At 44.4% G+C, this 24566-nt stretch overlaps 2 protein-coding genes across 8 annotated transcripts; one reads left to right on the top strand and one right to left on the bottom strand.

Annotated features, from left to right (window-relative positions):
• The first annotated feature begins 131 nt into the window (after nt 1-131).
• LOC125763472 (UDP-N-acetylhexosamine pyrophosphorylase-like protein 1) lies at nt 132-3395 on the top strand. The gene has a single exon (XM_049426706.1). The coding sequence runs from the start codon at nt 716-718 to the stop codon at nt 2168-2170; it is 1455 nt and encodes a 484-aa protein (XP_049282663.1). The 5' UTR covers nt 132-715; the 3' UTR covers nt 2171-3395.
• A 376-nt stretch (nt 3396-3771) lies between these two features.
• On the bottom strand, nt 3772-24497 carry LOC125763351 (paired amphipathic helix protein Sin3a). Of its 7 annotated transcripts, none has more exons than XM_049426400.1 (11): nt 23983-24496; nt 16779-17451; nt 13275-16684; nt 13002-13160; nt 12501-12741; nt 11800-12410; nt 11362-11691; nt 11054-11260; nt 10549-10974; nt 5184-5912; nt 3772-5106 (listed from the first exon to the last, which is right to left on the bottom strand). In XM_049426400.1, the coding sequence occupies exons 2-11, from the start codon at nt 17053-17055 to the stop codon at nt 4873-4875; spliced, it is 6624 nt and encodes a 2207-aa protein (XP_049282357.1). In that variant the 5' UTR covers nt 17056-17451; nt 23983-24496; the 3' UTR covers nt 3772-4872. The 7 variants fall into 7 exon arrangements, with proteins under 7 accessions (XP_049282357.1, XP_049282363.1, XP_049282359.1 ...); XM_049426406.1 differs by having other exon boundaries at nt 13017-13160; XM_049426402.1 differs by lacking the exon at nt 23983-24496 and adding an exon at nt 23109-23952.
• Between the last annotated feature and the right edge of the window lie 69 nt (nt 24498-24566).

The raw sequence follows: 24566 nt of genomic DNA, 5'->3' as shown, positions 1-24566 counted from the left end.
GTTAGTGTGGTTTTTAAAAAGTACGAAATTCGTTTTCTTCTATTTTTTAAAGTTTCCCGGATTTCAAAAAAAATATTACACCAATTGGAGATTTTTTCCGCGCTCCACTGTGTGTTGAGTGGACGAACTGTCAAAACCGTTATCAGCGGGGCTGTCAAAAGTGTGTGTTGGTAAACGTGTCTCCCATGATAAAAATATGCTAAAATCATAGTTCACAATGAGTATTCCATTGCGAAGTAATACGGAACCCAAATCCAGTTCGTGGTAGCGCTGCTGCTGCTAGTTGCCCTTTCACTAAACTGGATCGAACCGACAGTCTGTTGTGCAACTCAGGCGGCAAAGCAAATCGGCACTGAGCTAGCCGACCAGAAACTTGTTTACATTCACGGGCACCTCCCCACCCACCCAGATACAATCGCTGCATAGTGCTGTGTTATGTTGGCGTGAGTGAAACAGAGCAGGCGTCCTGGTCATGTTGAGATAGCAACCGAGTCTCGTCATCATTGCTTCCGTGTTCCCGTTCAACCTCCCACCACCCTTCAAAAAGGCCTCTTGAAAGCCTCACACAAAAACTGGTCCGTTCGGAAAGTGGTCGCGTTCCCTGCAACGGCAGTCTTTCGATGGTGGTTTCATTGTAGTGTGGCATTCATTGTGCAACGAAACGGTCGCAGAGATCCGCATTGCGTGTGTGAGCGTGTGAAAGTATTTGTACGGGATGGGTGAAAGGTACGCCACGATTGCAGGCCAACTGGCCAAATGGCACCAGGGTCATCTGCTAACGTTCTGGGGCGAACTGACGGAGCAGCAACGGGCCGGATTGTTAGATTCGCTGTCCGATAGCGTCGATTGTGCTTCGCTGGATGAAGCATTCCGTTGCGCCATGGCAACCGCCACGTCGACGAAGGAGGATTTAAACGAACTGCTAAAACCACTCGCCAGAGAACGTTATCTATCGGTGGCCGAGGCTTCGGAGACCGAACTGAACGACTTACGGCAAGCTGGGCTGGAGCAGATCCGCCAGGGAAGGGTGGGCGTAATATTGTTGGCCGGTGGGCAAGGAACCCGGCTTGGTTCGACCGCCCCGAAAGGCACGTACAATGTTAACCTGCCGTCAGGTAAATCGCTATTCCAGCTGCAAGCGGAACGTATCCGGAAGCTGCAACAGTTGGCCGGGGGCGAGGGTCGCATCAATTGGTACATAATGACCAGCGAGCATACGCACACGGAAACGCTCGACTACTTCAAGGAGAATCAGTACTTTGGGCTCCCGGCGGATCAGATACGGTTGTTCCGCCAGCGTAGTGTGCCGTGCGTGGATTTCGAAGGCCGCATACTGCTGGACGAGAAATGGAAATTGGCCACTGCACCGGACGGTAACGGCGGTATCTATCGCGCCCTCAAGGACGAAGGCATTCTCGACGAGCTGGAGCGAGCGGGCGTACTGTACCTGCATGCCCATAGCGTGGACAACATTCTAATTAAAGTGGCAGATCCGGTTTTCATCGGGTACTGCATCCGCAAAGGTGCCGACTGTGGCGTGAAGGTGATCGAGAAGGTAGAACCGGACGAAGCGGTCGGTGTGGTGTGTGAGGTAAAGGGAAAGTACCAGGTGGTCGAATACAGTGAGCTTTCCAGCGAAACGGCCAACCGGCGCAATCCAAGCGATGGGAAGCTAACGTTCAACGCGGGCAACATTTGCAATCACTTCTTCACGACTGACTTTCTACGACGGATTGCCGACACGACAATGCCGCTGCACGTGGCGAAGAAGAAGATACCGTACGTCGATCCGGCTACCGGCGATCGGATCAAGCCCACCACACCGAACGGCATCAAGATGGAAAAGTTCATCTTTGACGTATTTCCGCTAGCGGAACGGTTTGTGGCATTGGAGGGCCGCCGGGGGGAAGAGTTCAGTGCCCTCAAGAATGCTGACACGGCTGGCATCGATTGTCCTTCCAGTGTGCGGGGCGACATCTATCGATTGCACCGGAAGTGGCTTATCAATGCGGGCGCAACCGAAGTGCTTGATGCTGCCGACGCATCGTTTGATTGCGAAATTTCTCCGCTCTTATCGTACGCGGGCGAAGGTCTGGAGACGGCTGCCAGCGGTCAAAGCTTCCGCTGTCCGGTGCATCTGACTGGCGCTGACGAGCGGCAACCGCACTAACGCCGAGGAGCTAAAAATAATATTCCATATGTAACTGATCCACGCTGCCAGATAGAAGCGATGCTGCTGCAGATGTATGCGTAATCAATGGGAAGCAACAAAAGAGCGCGATAACTGGACCTGCTATCGCTTTCCCATCGAATTATCGCGTACTTCTTTGCTGGGGGTCCAGACAGACCACCATTGAAACCGAAAATAATGGTGCAGCAAAAAACAAAAAACAGGAACAAGAGTACATCGAACCGAAAGATGTAATTATCTTATTCGCGTATCGGCAGCAAAATAATGAGCTTTTTCTGTTGATGAATGCTGCTTTATGCTTATGCACTACAATTGGAGTACTCCTTCGGACAATGATTGGCGCGAAACGTAGCTACTATCAGTTGATCTGTTCAAATCTATGAATCTTTATTTTGTTTTTAGTTCAAATGCGTCAATACCCCTGTTTTCGTTATGTGAATAGACACGAAAAAGCTGTACTTTCTAGTTCCGTTCACGACGACGTATCTCAATTAACTCGATTATTTTGCACAACGTTAGCAGCCAAGGCCCGTTTTTCTTTCCGTGTATATTCTGCATTTAACTTTATTTGGCTAATGTTCGAAAAACAACACGCATCCACATGATGGCAGCTTGTGTTGCCATGAGACGGATAGAAAGCGGGAGATAGAGAGAGAAAGAGAGCGAAAGCTAAAAACGATCCCGGGGACCCAAAACATTCCGAAACATGCCCCTGTTTTAACAGCGAAAACAATCTTCGTCGTTCATCAAAGGGAGTCAGAAAAAAAGGAAACGATGAATGATCTCGTGGTTGAAGTGGATCGTCGCGCGTTTTACGATAATCATCACACTTACACACACGCACGCCGTGTTAATTGTTTACTCTTTTGCTTGTGCGGCTTATCTTTAAAATTTTGCACGCAAGGAAACCCCTACCCCGCAATATGTTTTTTATCCCTTCCTCTGCTATGTTTGTTATCTGTTTAGTTATCAATATTGATAGTAAGTAGTTGGTTGAGAGTTCGCGTAAGCTGTGTTTTCCTTAGCAGCGGATCTAATGAGATTTCTTTTATCGTATACAACCGATTTCTAACTGCAAAACCTAGCGCAACGCTATACTTAAGAAACGAGTTTTTACCAATTTTATGCATATTAGATCAAATATATGGCGGCTTCTTTTATATAGAAAAATAAAATACGGAACAAACGCCTTTCGAAGAACAAACTATTTATCTTCTGTCGTCTTATGTTGATGTAAGATGTATCATTTGTAGAAGAGTTTATTTGGGAATTGGGAATGGAAGATCCACTGATCGCATCGGATCATCAAGGAGCTGCTTTGGAAGCTTAGCAGACCTGTGAGTATTTATAATGGCCACCACGTCACTCAAAGTACTCATATACACCTCTAAGACAACTGTCCTCAATCGAAAGACATCGGCCGACCCAGCCTGGTAAGTTCGGTTTCACAGGATACTTTGTAATCGAAGGCCTTTACTCATGACGCTATCACTATGTTATTTTTAATACGAATGTTTCTCCGTCTTCTGTGTCGTATTTTCGAATGTGTCCAAATAAAAATCTCAACGTTCGTAAATGCGTTCATTTGCAGTGCTGTACTTTGTTCATCAGCACATCAGTATTACAGATTTATTTTACGATTCTCATTTGCACCTTGGTGTTAATCGTTAAGGGGGAAAAAGTCTTATCACACACCACAATGTTTGTCCTTCGCGTTGCAGCCAACTTTTTGTGAACGATATTCAGAAGTCCTCTCTTGCACTATTATGGTTGAGTGTGTTATGCTGCTATTCCGGCATTTGGTTAAAATGATTTCGAACATTTCATCCATATTTACTTTCCAAATATAAACTTTACATTTTCACATTTGAGTTAGATTATATTGCATTATTTCTTCTCGTTGGAAACAGTTGGACGGCAAAAGATTGATAATTTTCATAAACCACGATTCTTTACTATCTGTTCTGGCCTAAGGATGATCAAACGTTCACTTTGTCAACACAATACATTTGTGTAGTTTTTTTTTCCTATACGATAAGGAATACAAAACGCGATGTTTGCTATTTACATTTCCTGCTTTACAACAAGCTTAACAATATGAATCAAATAAAATATAAAATAGAAATTCACTATTGCTCTATCCTGCGCTCTGGAGTGTGGACAACAAGGGTCTTTTGTTCACGACATGTGTTGTTCCTGAAGCAAACCAATAACTTCAACTTATTCCTTATGCTGATCCACAATCCCTCACATAACGCTATTCCTTTTAAAGGCTATGGCCAACACAACAATTGTACACACACACAGAGATTGGTACAGTGCGTGGAGGCCCCACACAAATAAAAAAGTACTTAAAGAAACTAAGCATAGACATTAAATAAAACAGTATTATTAAAGTTTCTCCACTCGTTCATTATCTCTAATATTTTGACTTAAGAGGCACATTGTCATACTTATAGGTACACATGTTCAAATGGGGGGGCTTTAAATTAATTTAATTAACTTAATTAACAATGCGGCACATAGAACTGGCATCTTTTTTTTCAGATTAGCCCGCGCCATTACACTTTTTCCTTAGTAGTTTTGTAGTAAAACATTCTTTCATTGATACAACGGTCACACTACTCCAGTACTTCCTCAATAGCACCATAACTGGTACCGCTGCTGTCCTCACTCTAACGCTAGTCCATTTCTATTGGATTCACCTTATATCTATTATATGGTGCGTACGGAGCACGGCTTAACCCGTTGTCTTGAACGATAACGGAGGTAGTACTCTTTACTAGATCTTGTCGCTTACCGAGCAGCCAATCCACGCACGATGTCCGTTGCGTGTCAGTAACATGCTGATCTAACCACCGATTAACGACACGCTTAAATCGCTGGTCCATTCGTGTAGTAACTCGACAGTGACTCTGGAATCGAGCAAAACGCACCCAAATTAATATCTTTTTGACAATTACAAATTTACTTCGCTTCCCAACACGCTTACCTTTCTCGAACGCGTTAGCGATCCGTGCCAATACATGGTAAAATTTTTCTTCTGCCCTTGAGATGCTTTTCCTGTGCGGGTCACTTTTATCTGCTCGCTATCGTCGATATACAGCAGATTGCGATCCGCACCATTCATGCTCGGCAGATGGCGTTCCGATGATGGTGGTGGCTTCTTCAAGCTACCACTACCAAACCAAAGCGGATTATTGTTACCGCCACTATTGTTGTTATTTATATTGTGCGCATTGTTGTTATTGTTACCACCAGTGGTGATACTTCCGCCATTATCCTTCATCGTTGCAAGGGTGATGGATTGTGATAGAAGGTTCAATTCTCCTTTCGCCGTTGTCGTACTAGCAGCCGCAACATTCTCATCGTTTTGCAACTTTCTTGGGCTTGATACATCACGACCATCATTTTCCTTCCGGATGGAATCTCCTTCCTTACCACTGTAGGTGAGTGGTTTCGAGTTGTGCGAGACAGCACTTTGCAACGCGTTCGTAATTGCGATTGCGTTTGATACGGGCGATGCATTTTTGTTCTCTGTCGATGAGATGGTATCGTCTGCGGTTACTTCCTCTGCGTCGCTACATTGTAGCTCCACCATCGGTACCGATTTCCCATCGATTGTCACCGAAACCGTTCGTTCGGTATTTTTTCTTCGCTGCTTCGCATTACGTTGTAGAAACATAGCCTTACGTACAGCGCCCGTTAATGGTCGCAATTTCTGGATATGCCGTGACAAGGTTCCGAACAATAACCAAAAACAAAAACCCCGAAACCAATCACGATAATAGAAGAAATAGAGAAAAAAGAACAAAGAAAATGGAGACGCATTAATTGCTTGGCTGTCTGTGGAAGCAGATGTGAGAGGGGTTGGGGGAGGAGCAAACAGCAGGTGGAGACCATCGTCCCAATGGTGACGACGGTTTAAATGCCTATTATGATATGCGATATCAATATATAAATTAATTTTCAAAAAGGAAGCACGATACTATCGGGGACTTTCAGGTAAGCTGTCACAGATCAAACAGGATAACGAAACAAGATGGAAAAAGCGATACGCAACCACAAACAGTGTATTAAAAAAGCATAAACTCTTCATAAGAAAGAAATAAAATAAAGCAAAATGAAGCATATAGTGAGAATTGCAAATTTTATGCAACAAAATGTATCAAAAAGTAAAAACACAGACATGCATCATTTCGTAAACCCAGAGCAAGATATCAAAGCAAAAAGTATAATTTCATACCCAACCACCACACGAAGAAGAAGGTTGACTCTGTTTTGAATATGAGATCACAAACACGGTTAAGGATAAGAGGAGATAATTGTTGTGGAAGTTTCCCCAGAGAACAAGATAGACATTTTCTTTTTCTTCGTACCAGGTCAAACATAAAATTAGTTAAGAAAAAAAAACGGAATACTTATTTTATTCTTTGATCTAAATCTTAATTTTAACGCAACATTAAATTCTATTAATTTGTTTCCCATATCACGGTAAATAAGGCGCTATTAACGTAGCGCAAAATAATTCCACGAGTAAGTTATTAGTCTATTCCGAATCTTTAAATAAACACGATTTTAATAATAATAAATGTAACCGACGTATATTGTACAACACTACCTAAGAACTGTAGATACAAATACCACACAAAATTAAAGAGAGAAAAAGCACACTTCATTTTAAAGCTACAAGCTATTTGAAAAGGGAAAATAATAATACACAAACAGTACCCAAAAGTTGAATAAAATTTTGCAAAATCAAGGGGACAGTATAAAAAGAAATTGGGAAAATGCGTCTCTCTACAAGTGCCAAGACAGTCTTGCCCATAAAAACAATCAACCGAGAATACAATATGATACAAAATAGTCAAACGAAACAGTGCAAGCAATAATGATAAATTAGATAAATGTAGGTAGAAAAGAACGCATCGAGGATAAATCTACTTTATATAAAAACACTAAAGAAGTTGTGTGTTGGTGAGAAATTGTCAACATACCTATTTGCAAAAATGATTAAGTGGCCCAAACCATTTCGCACACTCTCTCTCTCTCTATCCCCTTCCGATCTCCTTTTTTTCTCCCTCTGTGAACAGCCCTTTGATGTGGTCATTCTGTGCTCGTTATCAGTAGGTGTGTGTTGTGTGCGTCTAAGAAAAAATTACTTTTCTCGAACGATTTGAAAAAAATAAATCATTCCTACCCAAAAGAAAAGCATTACCAAAATGTTCAAATTTGCTAATATGAACAACTGAACAAGTCTAATCAATAGGGAAGATAATTTTAAACAAAAAAAAGGAAAAACAAAATAAATTGCAACGAAATTTTGCAGCTCTAAGCTCCGCGTTATGATTTCGGGTGTTATGATTTTAACCATAGTACAATGCGAGTCGAGAAAACACGCATGTGAAGAGTAAAAAAAACGATTGATATTTGTTTAATATGCAAGTAATATTTGCAAGTTTTCTTTTCTTATTGTTCATTCAAGTTTGGTTGTAACATTCAATCAGATACAACTTCCTCCGTTCCTTACTCTTTTTAGACGTAGATGATTAGATTGCATTTTGTTCATATAGATTTAAATGGTTATTCCTTTACACTTCCATCTCCGTTGGGGCGCGCTGCACTTTGTCGCCGATTTGCACATTAAAATTACGGAAGAAATGTATCCTCTTTTTTCGAAGTCGTTTTTATCATGCTGTGTGTTTAGGATGAATTAGCATGAATGTTCGCGAACCTTAATTTAGTGTGTCATAAAGCTGTGCCACGTGATCATCAAACCATGGCACAGCGTATCCTTCTTCTATTACTTTCTTTCTTTTAAACTGAATCGTGAAAGTACGTGTGTACATTTATGCAAAATACTGTTTATAACTGCGCGACCCATATGCTCCATCATATCCTACAATACATTTTGTCCAAATAGAGTTAAGAAGTAAACAACTCAGCTACTATTTACAAATTACTAAGTTTATATTATTCCTCGCTCAGTCTCCTTCTTCTGTGTTTTATAAATTAAAATATTATCTGCATCAAATATTGTACAGAGATTGTTTTATCTTACGATTGATACGATTCTACTTATTCACAATCTTTTCGATCTGCCTTTGTGTAATAGCGCTGTAAGCGTTTTATTTCTTTACATAATTATTATACATCTCTCAGATTCAAACTCTTCTACTCAGCTTTCTAAAGAACTAAACTTCCTACTGTCGCCACCTTTGCCTCACATTCTCTTTCTAGGTCTGGGTCAACTTAAGCTATCCAGCAGCAATCATATACCTCTCTCGCTAAGATCCTTCTGTTCTACGGAGGAACATATTGTTTCCATATGGCAACATTAACAGATTCGCATCATTTATACATCACTGTTCGTCTCCCTTAACTCTTGTGTGCAAATCTGTCTGCGCATTAAAGTATTGCTATTAGAAAGAAATGAAAGCGTTCAATTGTAAGAACCTTTCGACTTGATTTCTTCCCATAAAACGTCGTAAAAGGACGATCACTGCAACACAACCTGTCTGTTCTAATGGGGCTTTGCTTTCTTAAATTTTAACATATAATGAATGTTCCAAGACAAAATCACAGTCCCCTGGGGCTTGCCCGCTAAACATTAGAAGCTCCACAAAGGACTCCTGTGGCTTGGTGTAATCAAAACATCTGCATGAGTAGCAAACGAATGAATGATATTGCCTCACATATGTCGGTCTAAGGACCTTTGTTCGTCTTTGATTGACGATTCCTTTTTCTTGTACAGAGTTGTTGTGCTGTTTCCTACTTTCATTAACCAAAAATAGACATCTTTTTCACACCTTTACAATACCTCTCAAGCGTGCCCCGATTCCCTTTTCGACGCACGTATATGCTCCGAGAAGGTTGGTAATAAGGAACTGATTTGTCTCTACTTAGTCACATCTGGCTGGTTGCCTTTTCGGTGCACCTTTCGTTAACAATTAAGTAAACATAATGCATCATCTAAGAAACGCAGCATAAGGATGTGTCGAAGAAAACAATCAAATAAATAAAACATCACACACCCGGTATGATCGTTAAACATGAACGGTAAACCTGAATCTTCCAATTTGGTTTCGCTATTGTGCTGAAATTTCTACAGCTTTCAGCAAACATGAGCACTGCTCAAGCGAATTTGATCGATTCGAAAGACCACAGATAAACTTCCTAAGTCTGGGTTGTTCCTGTTTCGTTCTTGCACGATATATACCTAACTATTAAACTGCTCAAAATGAATGCTGATCGAATGATGGATTCATGATTAGAACGGATACAGTATGCGATAGTAGAAGAAGTAGTAGTAACACGAGGTTTTTTGGTAGTGGTACACAAGTTGGTAGGGGGTTCTGGTCACGTTCGTCCCGTTAAGATCGCATTTGATACGCGCAACTTTGTGCGCAACGCATTTGTGTATGTAAGCTTGGTTCAATTTGCAATGACATTTAAACATTTTGTTTGACCTGGCACAGAAAAAAGAATGATTAAAAAAGAGAAGAAGAGGTAATGAAGAAAAAAAGCTTAAATTAGTCAAACGTATTTGGAAGAAAAACAGTCAATTATTGTAATGTACGCGTGATTGCGGTGTAGAGAAATTGAACTGTTATTTTTATTGCTGCCTTTTTTTTGAACTGTTCTTTTAACCGATGGCAAATTGGTGGCTCGCCTCTGACTATCAAAAGATGTATCTTCAATCGTAACAAACGCAAAACGAGCGGAGGGGGGATGGAAAAGAGGTTTGTTTGTAGATAATTAAAACAAAACAAACATAAAACACAAGGGTTTTGCTCAATATCAATGTGACACGACAAACACGAACATAAAATACGAAAGTAAAAAAAAAAATCAATGAATAAACTTTAGTGTGTGTGTATCGGACATTTTAAAAGTAAGTAAACCACTATCGTAGAGTGCTTACAGTGTACGAGGGAAAGACAAATAGAACGAATATAGAAACGAAACCCAAATGATGAATGTTAAATAAAACAATTAAAAAAAAACAAACAAAAATGTTTACAATTTAAGCGTGTATGAAATTGCGTAGAAAACAGTTGTTACAAAAATATTTACACAAAAAAGCGTACATTTTTCACTTGGCGTTCCCACCAATCCGCCATCCACACTCTTCCCACCCACCATGGGTACCCGCTTAAACCTTCACACTAGGCAAAATTAGTTGTTTTTAAGTGCAACAAACAAATTTTTCAGCACACACACACATAATTAAAAGGGGAAGGGCAGGAAAACGACAATCAACTTCACAGAAAACCATAATTTCCTGTCGCTCATCAATTTTGCGCGCACACGCTGTTGCGGATTTAGATAAAAGCGTTCAAACATTTGCTACTTACCAGCTCCTCGTCGGGAGTTTCGGTTTTGACTTCGGCACTTGTTGTGCCGCCGCCGGTGTTACTACTGCTGCTAGTGTTGGTTCCGGTGGGAGCGTTGTTGAGATTACTACTGTTCGCACTATTACTGCTGTTCGTGTTCAATGATACACCAGTTTCCGTAACTCCACTGCTACTACCACCACTACCAACCACACCACCACTTCCACCGACACCCGCACTTCCACTAACTGCGCCACCACTACCAGTTCCGCCACCACCACCGCCACCACCACCACCTCCGCCACTATCACTTCCGGTACCAGTGGCAGCGGGGTTTGAGAGACGATTCACATATGAACCGTAGGCTTGCGCGTTGGCGAAATTAGTAGCCGTGTCATCCGATTCGGTATCCAGCAGTTCGATTGTTACCCGACAATCGATTTTGTACTGAAAAACAAACACACGATCAATCAAATTGAATTACTCTGCGTCCAATTAAGCTTCACAAAAGAGCTGGTTTACTTACAATGTAGATTTTGAAACAATTTTCATCTTGTAGTGCCGTTTCCGCTTTCCGTTGGTACGCGAGCTCGGTGGGGATACGACGGTTAGCCGTTCGGCAAAGGCCACCCGCACCACCCCGTCTTTGTTCGCCCTGGAACAGCTCCACACACTCCAGTGCTCCTCGCTCTGTAACGCAATGTTGCAACTGCCGTACAGCGTTTTGTACAACCTACAAATTGCACGAAAATGTAGAGAAATGTAGAGAAAAAAAACGATTCTTATTTTGCCCTTAAATTGTTTCAAGAAAGAAAAAGAAGCAACACTACACACCCGATCGAGCGTAAATGCGATATAAGCGTGTATGCCAAACATCTCGCGCAGCGTGTCCTCGTAGCTGCTCGACTCCATATTACCATCGAGCAGATTTTTCAACATTTCCAAAAACGTGTTGTAGTAATCCTCGATACGAATTTCACTCTTCGTTTTTAATCGCAGCGCGGTGGCGGTGCTGTTGTTGCGCGTGCTTTCGTACGCACGTTCCTCGGCGGCGATTATTTGCGCGCGCTCGTAAATCGTACGCAATCGTTCGCACAGTATCGCGTGCAACCTCAGGAACAGGTACCAGCTGTTGTTGGTGAAAAATAACGTGTATGCTTCTTCCTAAAAGTTGAGCAAAAAAGAAGAAAAAAAGCCACACAAACCAAAATAAAAATGAGTAAAAACTATTGGTGTTTACACACGACAGGAAACATTTGCCATGCTACGTACGATATGTTTGCTTACGGCGTGCGGTGGCAGTGGTGGACTCAGTGGCTGTTGCTGCGGTGATGATGTTCCAGCAGTGGTCGAACCTGTTGCTGCACTCGTATCCTGCATCGCAGATGCATCGTTTTCTTCCTTAATTTCCATCTTTATTGTTGTCGATTTATCCGCAGTACTATCGTCATTTCCACCGGTACCAACATTGCTGTTACCATTGCTGTCCGCCTTTGAAGTGTTATTATCGCCGGAGCTTTCGGAACCGGGTCGCGTCGTGGACAACGGTGACGATGTGGAAACGGTTGGCGTTGGTGATAGCAGCTCCGAGGAGGAGGTTGACCCGATAGAAGACGCCTTTGCTGTCGTGGTATCATCTCCACCTTTACTACTTTCTCTATCTTTAGATGAGCCACCTTCGGATTCTACTGCAACTGTAGCTGACGGTTCGGAAGAAGCACCCGAGCCTCCGGCGGATGCATTACTGGATGGATTGAAACTACTCGTTGTATTACTGCCAGAAAAGCTGGAACCAGTACATGAAGTTTTCTTAACGCTGGTGGTAGATGATTTGCCCGCGCTGCTAACTTCCTCATCCTGCTCCATTTCGGTATCTTTATCGTCTGGCGCGAAAAAAAGGACAATAAGAATAGTTACTAGTTGCGGGACAATTCACTGTACAATAAACGCTGAGTTATCCAAAGACACCTTACCTTCTTCACGTTCGTCTTCGCTAAGTTGTTGCCGTGGAGCGAAAAATAGATCCGGCACAAACTGTCGCAGTATGTGCTTTATTCGGGCTTTCTCTTGCTTTTGAATGCCCGTCTGACGCTTCACGTGGTGTATGAGCAAATTCGCTGCATCCTCCAGTATTGTCTTGTCTTTGTACGGTATTGTCATATGCGGTCCGCTGGCCTGCGGGACCGTAGCCGAATCGTCGTTCTGTTCATGGCGCTGCATAAATTAGAAGCAAAATATTTTAGTTTGCATCTCAATTGCACATTACATCGTTGTTATTCTACTCCTACTTTCTTCTCTTCTTCTCTTTCAACCTCTATGCAACACAACACAACACAATACAAAAAAGAAAAACTTGCAAATTTTCGTCAACATTCTACCCCTCCGGGCCCCGTATACAGTTTAACGACAAAACGACAATAAGATGACAAAACAGAAAATCATAAGAAAAAAAAACTGGGGACGATCGTGTTTACCTTCATGTAACTCACCTCATCAAAAAGTGTCTCAATTTCATTGAACAAACTTTTCGATCGGAGGGCTTTGATGTCCGTTTGTTTGAAGTTGATACCTTGATGGTCCAACGACTTTAGATAGTATTTTTCATTCTGCTCTCGCCATTGCTTGTTGAAACTCTGTCAAAAGTGGAAAAAGGGCGCAATTGTATAATGTTAGAAATTTTATAATAGAAAAAAAAGCCAAGGGAAAATAATTTCTCTTGCTCTCTCTCTCTCGCACGTGCTCATTACCTTTTGTGCTTCTCGCCATTCCTCCTCCTTGGCTTTCATTCGTCGCAAAACCACCGGCACCGCGACGGAAGGATTTTTCTTCAGACCCTGTATAATGTCTGCCGCTTTGTCGCCATAAATTCGTCTGAGCGCTCGCTGATGTATCGTGGATGACGTTCCACCGAGACAATCGTCTAACCGGAAACGACTCACTTCGTCCTGTGACATACGCGTCAGCTTTTTCTGCACGCCTTCTAGCACGCGTATGGTGGCACTGTTCGATTCGATCACCACGTCCAGCTCGAAGCGCTCGTCTTCGCATCGATAGATGAACTCTTCGTACTGCGTTTTGCGCGACGTTACGAACGTGGAATCTTCGGCCCAGGTCGGGAAGGATACCCACGTGTCGTTCAGCACATCCCGGCAAAGGCTCGTCCGGCCGGAACACTTAACACCTTCGTGCGATTTCGGCAGGGCACAGTAGCTAGCACCGAACCGTTTGCACGTGGACAAATCCACATCCGCTGCCAGTTCGCTTTGCGTGCGATCCCGATCCTGGCGAGCGGCGGCCGCTGCTGCTGCCGTTAGTGGTATGCACTCGTTCGCACCGGCACCACCGGTACCGGACGATGGACCGAGGAAGTCCTGGAACCACTTCAGCAGATCCGGAAACCGGCTGAGGAAAGGTGTGATCAGTGTTTGCAATTCCGATTTCGAAACAATCTCTTGATTGTACAGCGTTAGACAGCGCAGGAAATCTTCGTACACGTCCGGACTGCGCAACGCTTTCCGCACCTTGTCAAAGAACGCGTAATCGTTCAGCGTACCGTACTTGGACGCTTCCGCCAGTGATACATCGCGGCAGATCGGTTTGTGTCGCTTAATAGGCGGTGGTCCCGTACCGTCCCCACGATCACGCGCCGAACTCATGTTGTTGCCGTGCCCGGAAGGGCCACCGGATCCTACAAATCCAATCTGCGACGCGTAGGATGGAGAACGTTTGATTGCATTTACACCACCGCCACCACTGCCAACACTGCCCGGGACTAAGCTTGCCATTACATTCGAAACGACACTAGGTCCACCTGGCGGTAGTACATTTCCGCTCACAAGTCCGCCGGTAGCATTCAATGCGGACATGCCCGCACCGTGAATATATTTAGCGTTCAGACCACCAGTACCAAGGGATCCAGCACCACTACCAGGTCCTACGTTACCCATATGATGGTTACGATCTTTCTCCACCATGACGGCACTGGTACTGATCATGCTTCCGCCAGCGGTTCTTATTGTACTGCCGACGGGGATACCACCACCACCTCCCGGAGTCAAAGCCCCGCCGACACCTGCACCATGCATTCCCACGCTGTCTGTTCCCATTGTGGAATAATCACGATCCTGCTGCAAACGGGACATGTTCGAAGGTTGCATACTGTTGTACAACTTCAAATTTGCAAGACCGCCACCAGCACCAACGCTCCCGATACTGGAGCTGCCCAACTTCTTGCCGCTGCCACCGTGCACAACCGGCACAGCTGTACCGCTCGCGAGACCAACGATTGTGGTCGTGCCTGCCGTTGGTCCACCACCACCACCACCACCTCCTAACTGCTGCTGTTGCTGCTGCTGTTGCGCATGTTGATGATCGTGCATCGATGCGTTCACCACCAAATTGTGCGAGTTGCTCTTGCCCGACGCCATATGGTGCTGCTGCATCGCGGCCTGATTGTGGTGGCTTGTCGCGTCCGGTAAAAATTGACCAAACTCGCGCAACAAATCCTCCTGATTGTCGAACAGTTGCGCGACTTGCGTGTACACTTCCGCCTCGGTAAGCTGCTTCGCGTTCGACAGGCAACCGCTCTGGGCGCCCTCTTTGTACGTTTTCTGCTCCTTTTGGTACGTGTGCAGAATCTCGAGAAACCGTTTGTACTTTTCTGGCTGCGTGTGGAATCGGTTTTTGATTTTATTCACGTACGTAATGGCATGATTGAATTCGACCGGTTGGTTCGCGGTAGCGGTCGGCGTAGGTACCACCGTTGTGGTGACGGTTGCCGTCTGGGCTTCCGGTGGTGGCTGCACCTGCTGCAAGGTCGTTTGCTGATGATGCTGTACTTGGGTCGGTGCGGATACGAGACCGGTCGGGACCATGCTACCAATGCCGGCAGCACCGGTTTGCTGTTGCTGTTGCGATATAATCTGCTGCGTTAATATTCGATGTATACTCGACGGTGTGGCTTGTGATTGTTGCTGGCCGCCCGTCACGATCGTACCACCCGCCGATGAGGCATCCACCGCCGTCACAACCGTTGCCCCGGCTGTCGACGATGCGGTTACGCCTGCAGGAAGACTCGCATTGCTTGCGGCCGATCCGGTCGATATCGTCCGTTCCCGGTGATGATCGCCGCGTGAGGAAAAGTTTTGTGCCACCTGTGGACCTGATCCGGCTCCTACTCCTCCACCGCCCGCCGTTGTCGTCGTGGTCGTAAGTGATTGCGCGTTCTGGGCAGTGGCCGGACTGGCATTACCACCAACCGATCCACCCGTGGGCTGCTGCAGGGACGTTCCACCGTGCACGGGTACGCTAGCGCCTGGTGCTGCCGTGGCTGCATGACCACCGCCATACGCCATAAGATTTACGGCACCGGTTGTCGTCGTACCACCGCCACTACCGCCCCCGGCGTTCCCGCCCGTACTAGCAGTTACTACGTTCGAACCTCCCGCTGCCGTTCCACCGCTTCCGGTCGATTGCACTATTTGACCGCCACCCTGGAAGATTGTGTTGTATTTATGTGGTGAAGGTTGCGGTGCTACCGAGGCACCGGACGTTGCCGTTGGTTGTACGGACACCGACACCTGGAACAGATAGCAGCCTTGATCGTTTGCCTGCACCTCGATCTTGTACCCCGGAGGCAGGAACGTGTTGAATCCAACTATCAGCTCCGGATGGCCGCGGAACAAATTCGACACGCGCTGTATAACGCCCGGCGTGTCGATACTTTGCGATTTGAACTCTTTCATGATGTCGAGAAAATCGTTGTACACCTGCGGCTGATTGCCGAAACGGTATTTCACCTGATCGAGATAGCTGAGCGCATCCTCGACCTTTAGCCGTTGCAGCTGCGCTTGGCCCTGCGGTGGAGGAGGCGGTGGGCCTTGCGCCGCACTCCCACTGCCGGGTAGAACGCCCGGCGACATACTGGTGGTGATCACCTGCTGTACTCCTCCACCGGTAACGCTACCGGTACCACTGCTTACAGAAATGTTATTGTTCGGAGTAACCGCGTTCGTTGCGACCGCCGTTGCATTTACCACCGCGTTTTTGTGGCTTTGGCCGCGTACCTGATTCGACGCGTTCACTACGTGTATTTGTTGTTGCGGATTTGTCGCCTGCTGCGCTTTTACCAAGTTGCTTCCAAGCGTCGTATTGTAAGCTGTCAACGAAAGGAAACAGAGCACAGATGGTGTGTGGATGTTAGTAATTTATATGCTTTTCATAATTAAAAATACAACTTCGATTCTACTTACAGGTCGTGTACTGTACACTAGTAGCTTGTTGAGGTGGCACTAGCTGGGTCGTTTGTTGCTGCTGCTGCTGTTGGCTGCTCAAATTCGTCACTGAATTGACCGATTCTGGCGGTGTGGACGTCTTGATGACGTTCGGCGGTATCTGATACTGTATCGTCGTGCCAGTACTGCTGGCGACATTATGCGGTTGTGTTGTCGTGATAATACGCTGCTGACCCGTCGGTGGCTGAACCCGCGGTTGCCCAAATTGTATCTCTTCCGTTCTCCCGCGCTTCATGATGGGTTCATTTTTCTTTTATTTTGTTTCCTGTTTTTTTGCTTCCTTCGCTGAAATTGTTAAATCCCAACCAAAATGCTGTCGCAACGCTATAACTCACTATTGCTGAGGAAAAGCACTCAAATCTTTTTCACCCACTTCATGCGTAAAATGGGATGCACACATACACACACATACACAGAGACACAGCTTCACACTACCGTTGGTTGCACGCGTTTTTTTTTTCTTTTTCGGTTTTACTCGCCTAAACACTAACTGTACCAATGTTTGTTTTTTCTTTTACACTTTTGCCAATGCTTTCACTATTCAAATATATCTGCAGTCCTTCCCAATGATGATGGAGCTGTTTTATAATCATTTGCACGGCGATAAATGAACAAAACGCACTGATAAATGCTGTCGAAAAGGAAGAAAAAGAAAGCTTACGTTAGTGCAACTAATTTACCGCAAAACTGTACCGATTAACACAAAGAATAACACCAACGTTTGCAGAGTTTTGCATCACAGCAAACATGCTTATCCCCTATGTTACTCGATTAACAACATTTGGAAGGAAAATAATGTTTCTTTGTTTCTTCGTTGCGTTCTCTTGCGGCTCTCATTGACTAGCCGAACATAGTAACCAGTACTGTGGCGCTCACACATAGACGCACTGTTTTCTCTTTATCAACCAAAGAGAACGCATCATAAACACACATTGGGTTTTTATCATCGAATTGTGATGAGCGGCATCCTGTATTCAATTATCTTTAATTTTGTGAGCGAAATAAGAGCGAAACATCTGTTCGAATGCGAATCGTTTGCTTCGATTTACACAAGAGCGTTTCTTTCCCTCTTTTTGCCGGGTGCTGTTGTCTTTCTTGCACACACAACAATAAATAGGGGTAGGTAGTGTAGTAGTAGTAGTAGTACACGTCGGAGATGACTCCCGGGAATGTCATTGTGGGCCTGCGCACTTGCGCATCTGTGTATCCGGTCACAGTAAAACAAGAATTTACGAGTAAAATCATCCTTTTCCGCTTCCGGGCGAGTTGAGCATAAAATAAAGGGAGAGTAAAAGGGTTATTTCAACATTGACTACGTTAAAAGTTTGCAATTTTGATAGCACAATGTACACGTTCTTTCAGCGACATTTGCATTTGATGTTTTTTTCGTACAATTTCTAAACATTGCTATTATGCGTACACCTTTTCTACATATCACAAGGGGAAGCATAAATTCGGTTGGTGGTGACTTTTTTGAGAGCACAAGAACCTTCTCTCTTCTCTTCATCTTTCCACAAAAACACAGCACACAAAAACCATTGAACCGGTATTTACTGCATTATTTGTTCATCATGTCCTGCACTAGCAGCCAGGCCAGAAGAAGCGCGGTTTTAGGTGAACAAAAACACCGCTATGGAAGGTGAAGGCGTCGTGTAGGTGGGTGTTTGGTAGTTGCAACTTCAGTCAACTTGGGAGAGCGGTGCATTTTTATGTGCATTTTTGGGTGGTGCGCATCGTTGGGGGCGATCGTCTCTAATTTTCGTCTGTGAGCCGATACACTATTTATACAAAAAAAAATCTTTGGAGCAAAACCGTTCATTTTTCCTCCCTGATAGTGGATGGCGAACAGACAACAAATATTACACAATCATTAAATTTGTTCTCGATATGACAAAGGGTCTCTGGGGGCTTTTTTGGAACATTTCATATTTTCAGAACGTTGGCATGTGTAACTAAAATTATAAATAACTTTTTTTTTGAATTTGTGCTTGATATCCAATGCAAGAGTTCAGAACTATGATATACAATTTCATTCGATATTACTATACTTTGCATTAAATGATTGAAAATAATGAAGAGTGAGTTGAAGTTCCACAGCGTAGAAAAACAAAAGGAAAGAGTACTATTTCTCCTAGCATAAATCGGGAAAACTGTGCTGTTAAACGCACTTGTCATCCAGCAGAAAGGAAAACCTCTTTACTACATTCGGTGGAATAACGGATCCAACACACAAAAACATAACTTTGCACTGTATATACTGTTGCGAGAAACAGAGATAATACTGCATTCGCAAAAAAAAACATATCTAATCTACGGTCAGTTTTTGATGCTACGTTGGTCCTTTTCCCCCATGCGTGGACCGCTCTCGATCACAACGCAGTATGCTGCTTGTATCATTTAAACGATGTATCCCCCCTTCCACTAAATTAAAAGTGGCATAACAAAGTACAACTTATACGAGATTTATACATTGAGCCTCAACATCGCTCTCACTTCTTCCGTAACAAACTCGCTCGCTCGCACGCTCCTGTAACACGCACACAAACGCCACAGATTGCCACACACCCATACGACGAGTGTGAAAAGTTTGTTCGCACACATTCGTAATAACGTTGGTTTCACAGTTAACCAGAAAAAGGCGCGGATTACACGATCTAGTAGTCTCTCACGCAAAATAAATAAAAATACTACGATGCTTAGTTTTTTGAACCGTTTATGCTTTGTTTTTGTGTTACGCATATTGATTTAACATTTTGCAACAAACAGCACAACATTACCAATATGCGTATAATACGCGAGGCTAGGATAAAGGATGCTTATAAGAAAATCGAGCCTAGACGTTGGATGACAGCGTAGCAAGTATTTTTTTTCTCACTTTCTTATGACCTACATCTTAAAACTAGATTCATACTCTCATATACAACGTACTCCACCAGATGAAGTTCGTGTTACTTGTTACTATGACGACAAAGGGTTTGTTAAAAAGCAAAGAACATTTTCAACGACAGTGTAAGAAAGGAATTCTTTCATTTAGGAAGAAGATGGACATACACTTACGCACGGATGTATCGTGCAAAATTGTTATCAATGATTAGACACAACTCAACTGCAACTTGCAGCATAAGCACTGCCCCCAACATACATCCAATGATAGGGACATACACGGCGGGGGCCAGGCAAGCACACGCCAAATCAAGCCAATACTTCTTCCCATTCTTTAAGTCTTTCTCCTTGTACTCATGCAAAAACTCACACACCACACAACCAGAATGTTCACCTCCAATTGGACCAAATACCGCAAAGTCGAGAAGGAGGCCAACACCATCAACGTCCTCTGGCCTCCAACCAGGCCAAGGCGGTAAACACCAGCGCGTCACGAAAAATATGCTTGCCGTGCCGTGTGTGCGTAAGTATCTCTCTCACACACTCATACATGCATATAACGAACTACGATTACGTTTTCACCCCGAGTAGGTATAGCGTGGTGTTCGTGTGTATGCAGCTGAATGTGTTAGTGACAAGACACACGCACACACACGCACGGACACGCACACGACCGTTGTCTCTTTACTAGTTTGTTGAAACCGTTTTCAGCTCGGAAAAGATTGGGGGAGAGATTTGGACCACACACATGTAGAGAGAACACCACACAAAACATGAAAAAGCCTGTCTACGATTGGTATTAACGATCACCCCCAGGGGCTTTTCCCTGATGCTTTGTCAACATTTTAACATCTCTATTTAGCATACTAATTCCGATTACTAATAATGCAAATTTGTTTCACGTTCACTTCATTATAAAGTGCTTTTAGTAATTGCGTGGATGATCATTTCCTTATTATTTAAGGGTGTTTTTTTTGCTTTACATTCCAACTGCGAGAGATATCACAAACACACACACACACACACATCGGAGTCACACTACTCACACAGAAATGCACTTCACACCATCGTACCACCGGTTTTGTGATTTGCCTTCCTTAACCGGACAAAAACGCCATCCAACAAAACAGATGCACAAAAACGATAAAGCGTATCGCGAAAAAGGAAGGAAATGGATAACCAACGCGCTAGAATCACACCATCAGGCTGTGTGCACACACGCACCGTACGGTGCACAGTGCACACAGCCGTCAGTGTAGTGGTGTAACAAAAATCAGTCCACGCTCCCGCGCGATATTTCCCGCTTGCACCACTACACGCACACACCTTTTCGTCTCATATTTGTATGCGAAGAGGTACAGTACGCGTCATGAGAAAACGAAGTAGTTCCTCTGCGCGACAAACCGAGGGGGCATTGAGGGACAAAAAAAAAGTAAGAAAGAAAAAAAACCGATTTGAACGTATCGGAACCGATCGAATCAGCGCGCGGGTCACACTGCGAAGAGGAGGGGGAATAATTCGAGTCGCAAAATGGGAAAACGGCATATATGCCTAATAAAAACTTATTAAAATGTTCATGGACAAATAATGCCCAAAAAGGGGGTTTGGGGAGTGTGCTAAACCGTGTAATTGTGTCCTTCACAGTTTCAACATTATTTTCACGCACATTCGAACATCCTAACACACGCAGAGCATAAATTTCTATAAAGCCCGCCAGACTGGAAATACCTCTTTCTCTTCCACACAATCCGCTGGCGCACACACACTCCACCACTATACCATCGCTCGTGAACATGGGATGTGTAAACTAGCACGAATATTATTACGTTTATTATAACCGATGGCAAATAATCACACGCATCCGACACTTGATCGTACATAAAGCAACAAAATACACTGTGGCCACAAGGTAATATGCTGGCTGGGCATTTCAATCAAATCCGGAGCTCACCTTTGTGAAATGCACAATGCCGTGAAGAGACGCATTGTAGACGCTAGCACATCTAGTATTATGTCTTGCTGCTAACACTGGCACCTTTAGAGCACAAAGCAAAATACATTTCCAAAACGTTGTCTTCACCATTCCCAAACTGCTAAAACCGGGTGACACACGGAGCGAGCACAAAATGGGACTTTTCTTCTTCGCATACGCGACGCGTCTCGGTTGCACGAACAGCCGGACGAAAAGCTGCTGCTGCTGCTACTGCTGGCCACTCTGCTCTTTTCTTTTCAAGACGGATGACGACTGCGGAAAAGATGACAACGAAGGCCAGCAGAGCGGCAGCGAATTTGCTCTGGGTTTTCGTAGATCCTACCAACACACGCTCAAGCGTTGGGTGCGCCAGCACGCACACACGCTCGTACGCGAACAGTGCGAACTGTCAGTAACGCCATTGCTGTGACGTCCGGGAATACTTCGTACACCGAGAAGCATGCCTTGTCGAATGAAAACGAAATTTGCTGCAAGCGTAGAAACATTCAATTTCGACTATCTAGAATACTGCTGCCTGTGATACCTGCTTTGCATAATTCTGTTATCATCTTTTGATTTCTTTTCTTTTCCTTTTCTTCAAGGGACACCCCCCGATTTGTGGCCGCTTTGACGCTCTACCCGGCGTTATAAAAATATATTAAGAGTTTGACAATTTTGACCGACACACATGCAATTCGGTGTGTCAATCTTATTTTTTCCTCTTTCATTTGCTCAAGTGACTCAACGAATGCTGTCGAACCATGTCCGTATCATACTGTTTTTGCTCGTTTTCTTACTACGCGCAACATTGGTTCGCGTAGGAAATTTGTAGCCAACAAAAATGCGTTTTATCCAAGAGGCAAAAGAAGACGCACGCTGTCCGAATAATCTGCAACCATCAGCTATTCAGCGTCGATGGACAAAAAAGCTCTTCCGTTCGCCGTTGGATGCCAATTCGTGTCGAATCGTGGTTTTATCACCAGAAACTACAGTGGTGTGGCATACAATGTGTACACAAATAATCAAATATCTAATCACACACATTCTAGGGCGCTGCCTAATGTTGTCCATTTGCCACGGTGGCGGCGGCGACAGGCACTTGGCACACCTCACGCCAATGTCGAAAGCAAACTATATACTCCATAGTTTTGTACAACGTTTCAATTAGTTGGGTGATTTAAACCGCGACACTGGCAACAGGACTTTTCTTACTTTTGCTAGAACATACACACAAATGAAGCGCTTTTGTTTACAGAGTGAGGGTTTCGGAGCTGTTCTAATCTTGATTGCGGGGTTTAGCACATGGAGGATGCAATCTTTTCACTTCACACAAAGGCAGAATCTAATTTACATAACAAACTGCCATGACATACGCGGTTATCGGGTAATCGGCCAAGCCAATGTTTCAGAAAAAAAGCCAAATACGGCGATACCTTTTCTCATGCTGACGAGATTCCGTAGCGATTTGCTCCTGGCAAATGGTTCTGTTTTGGATGCACATACACACAACACACAAATACAGATGCACATACATCGAACCAACGTTGCACTATCCCCGTTGAGTAAGAAATTGTTGATCCAAGAGTGCGCTACAGCTAATTCCAACAGTATTCTTCAAGCACGAACGGTTCATCAGAGGGTGCTGTGGGATGCGGTGAAATAATACACCCCCCTTCCCCCTTCCCCTCTACACCCTTTTGCGTTTCATCCAGCTTCCACACCCGTTGCTTCCTTGCTCATTATGACTATTATTATCTTTCTATTTATTACGCATGCATCCGATCGGACTTGGTCTCCACCAAATAAAAGTTGCTACCTTGCGCGCCGCAAAACCGGGAAAAAACAAAATGGCGCGTGAAAGTTATTTTTCTTGTTCTTTTATTTTGCTTGCATCAGATGGTAGCGGCCCTTATCCGTACACGATCGTGCGGTGCGATTGTGTGCGTGCACGATTCGCCATTCCTTTGCAAGTGTGTGTGAAATTCGTTACATCAACTCTTTGCCACTTCTGCGCCCTCCCTTCGCTGCACCTATCCACCCCGTCTGCCCACAAAACGTTCAAAGGTGGTACAGCCACGACGAACGAAAAACACCACTGACAACCGCATCGAAATCTAGCGCAAGTGAATGAGAACGGTGGATCGACTAGAAGTGGTTTGAAAATATTCCACCCACCTTTCGGAACCGTCCATTGCGAAGAATGGACACATTTTTCCAAATAGCAAAAAGACGCCACACTCAGAACACATTCTTACACAGCCCGTTTTCTTACGAGGCCGAGAAATTAGTTTCAATGTGAAAACTTACCTTATATGTAAAAGTTGGCATTTATCATTTGCTTGCAGAGTGTGTTGTTTTTCCCCCAACTGTACCCGTGCGCCGTCTACTTTACGAACCACGCTAAGATTTCGTCAGTTTCGAACCTGACTTGAACATACCGCACATGGATACTGCAGTTAGGCCAGGAACTGGTCTGGAGCAGGCTTTACTGCGTTTTGGCCGTAGAGAAGTGCGATTGGCCTTCAACAAGCACCATCAGCAACGGCAGGCTACAGCTCCGGCGGTAGAGGTTTCTTGCACGCGTAATTAACGCAAAGCACGACGAGCACACTAAACGCCTAATCACATGCACACGTACATTCCGTGCTTCGTTCTGTGTTATCACACGAGAGCACACTGTTGGTCGAGGGCAATTAACGAAATGTGAACTCCTTTCTGCTTCTTACTTCGATTTTCACTGCAAATTCATACACGAAATTAAGTTTTCCGACGTATCGCCTCGGCGGAGGATGCTTCTACCGATAGAAGATAATTTTATTCTCAGCGCACACATCAAAATGAGAATGGGAGAGGTTGCATCATGACGGGCATGTTGTCAAAAAAATCGCCTT

This window comes from Anopheles funestus, chromosome 2RL (genome assembly GCF_943734845.2).
Source record: "Anopheles funestus chromosome 2RL, idAnoFuneDA-416_04, whole genome shotgun sequence".
Lineage (NCBI taxonomy): Eukaryota > Metazoa > Arthropoda > Insecta > Diptera > Culicidae > Anopheles > Anopheles funestus.
The sequence above is the reverse complement of the archived record's forward strand: the minus strand, read 5'-3'. Positions and strand labels throughout refer to the sequence as shown.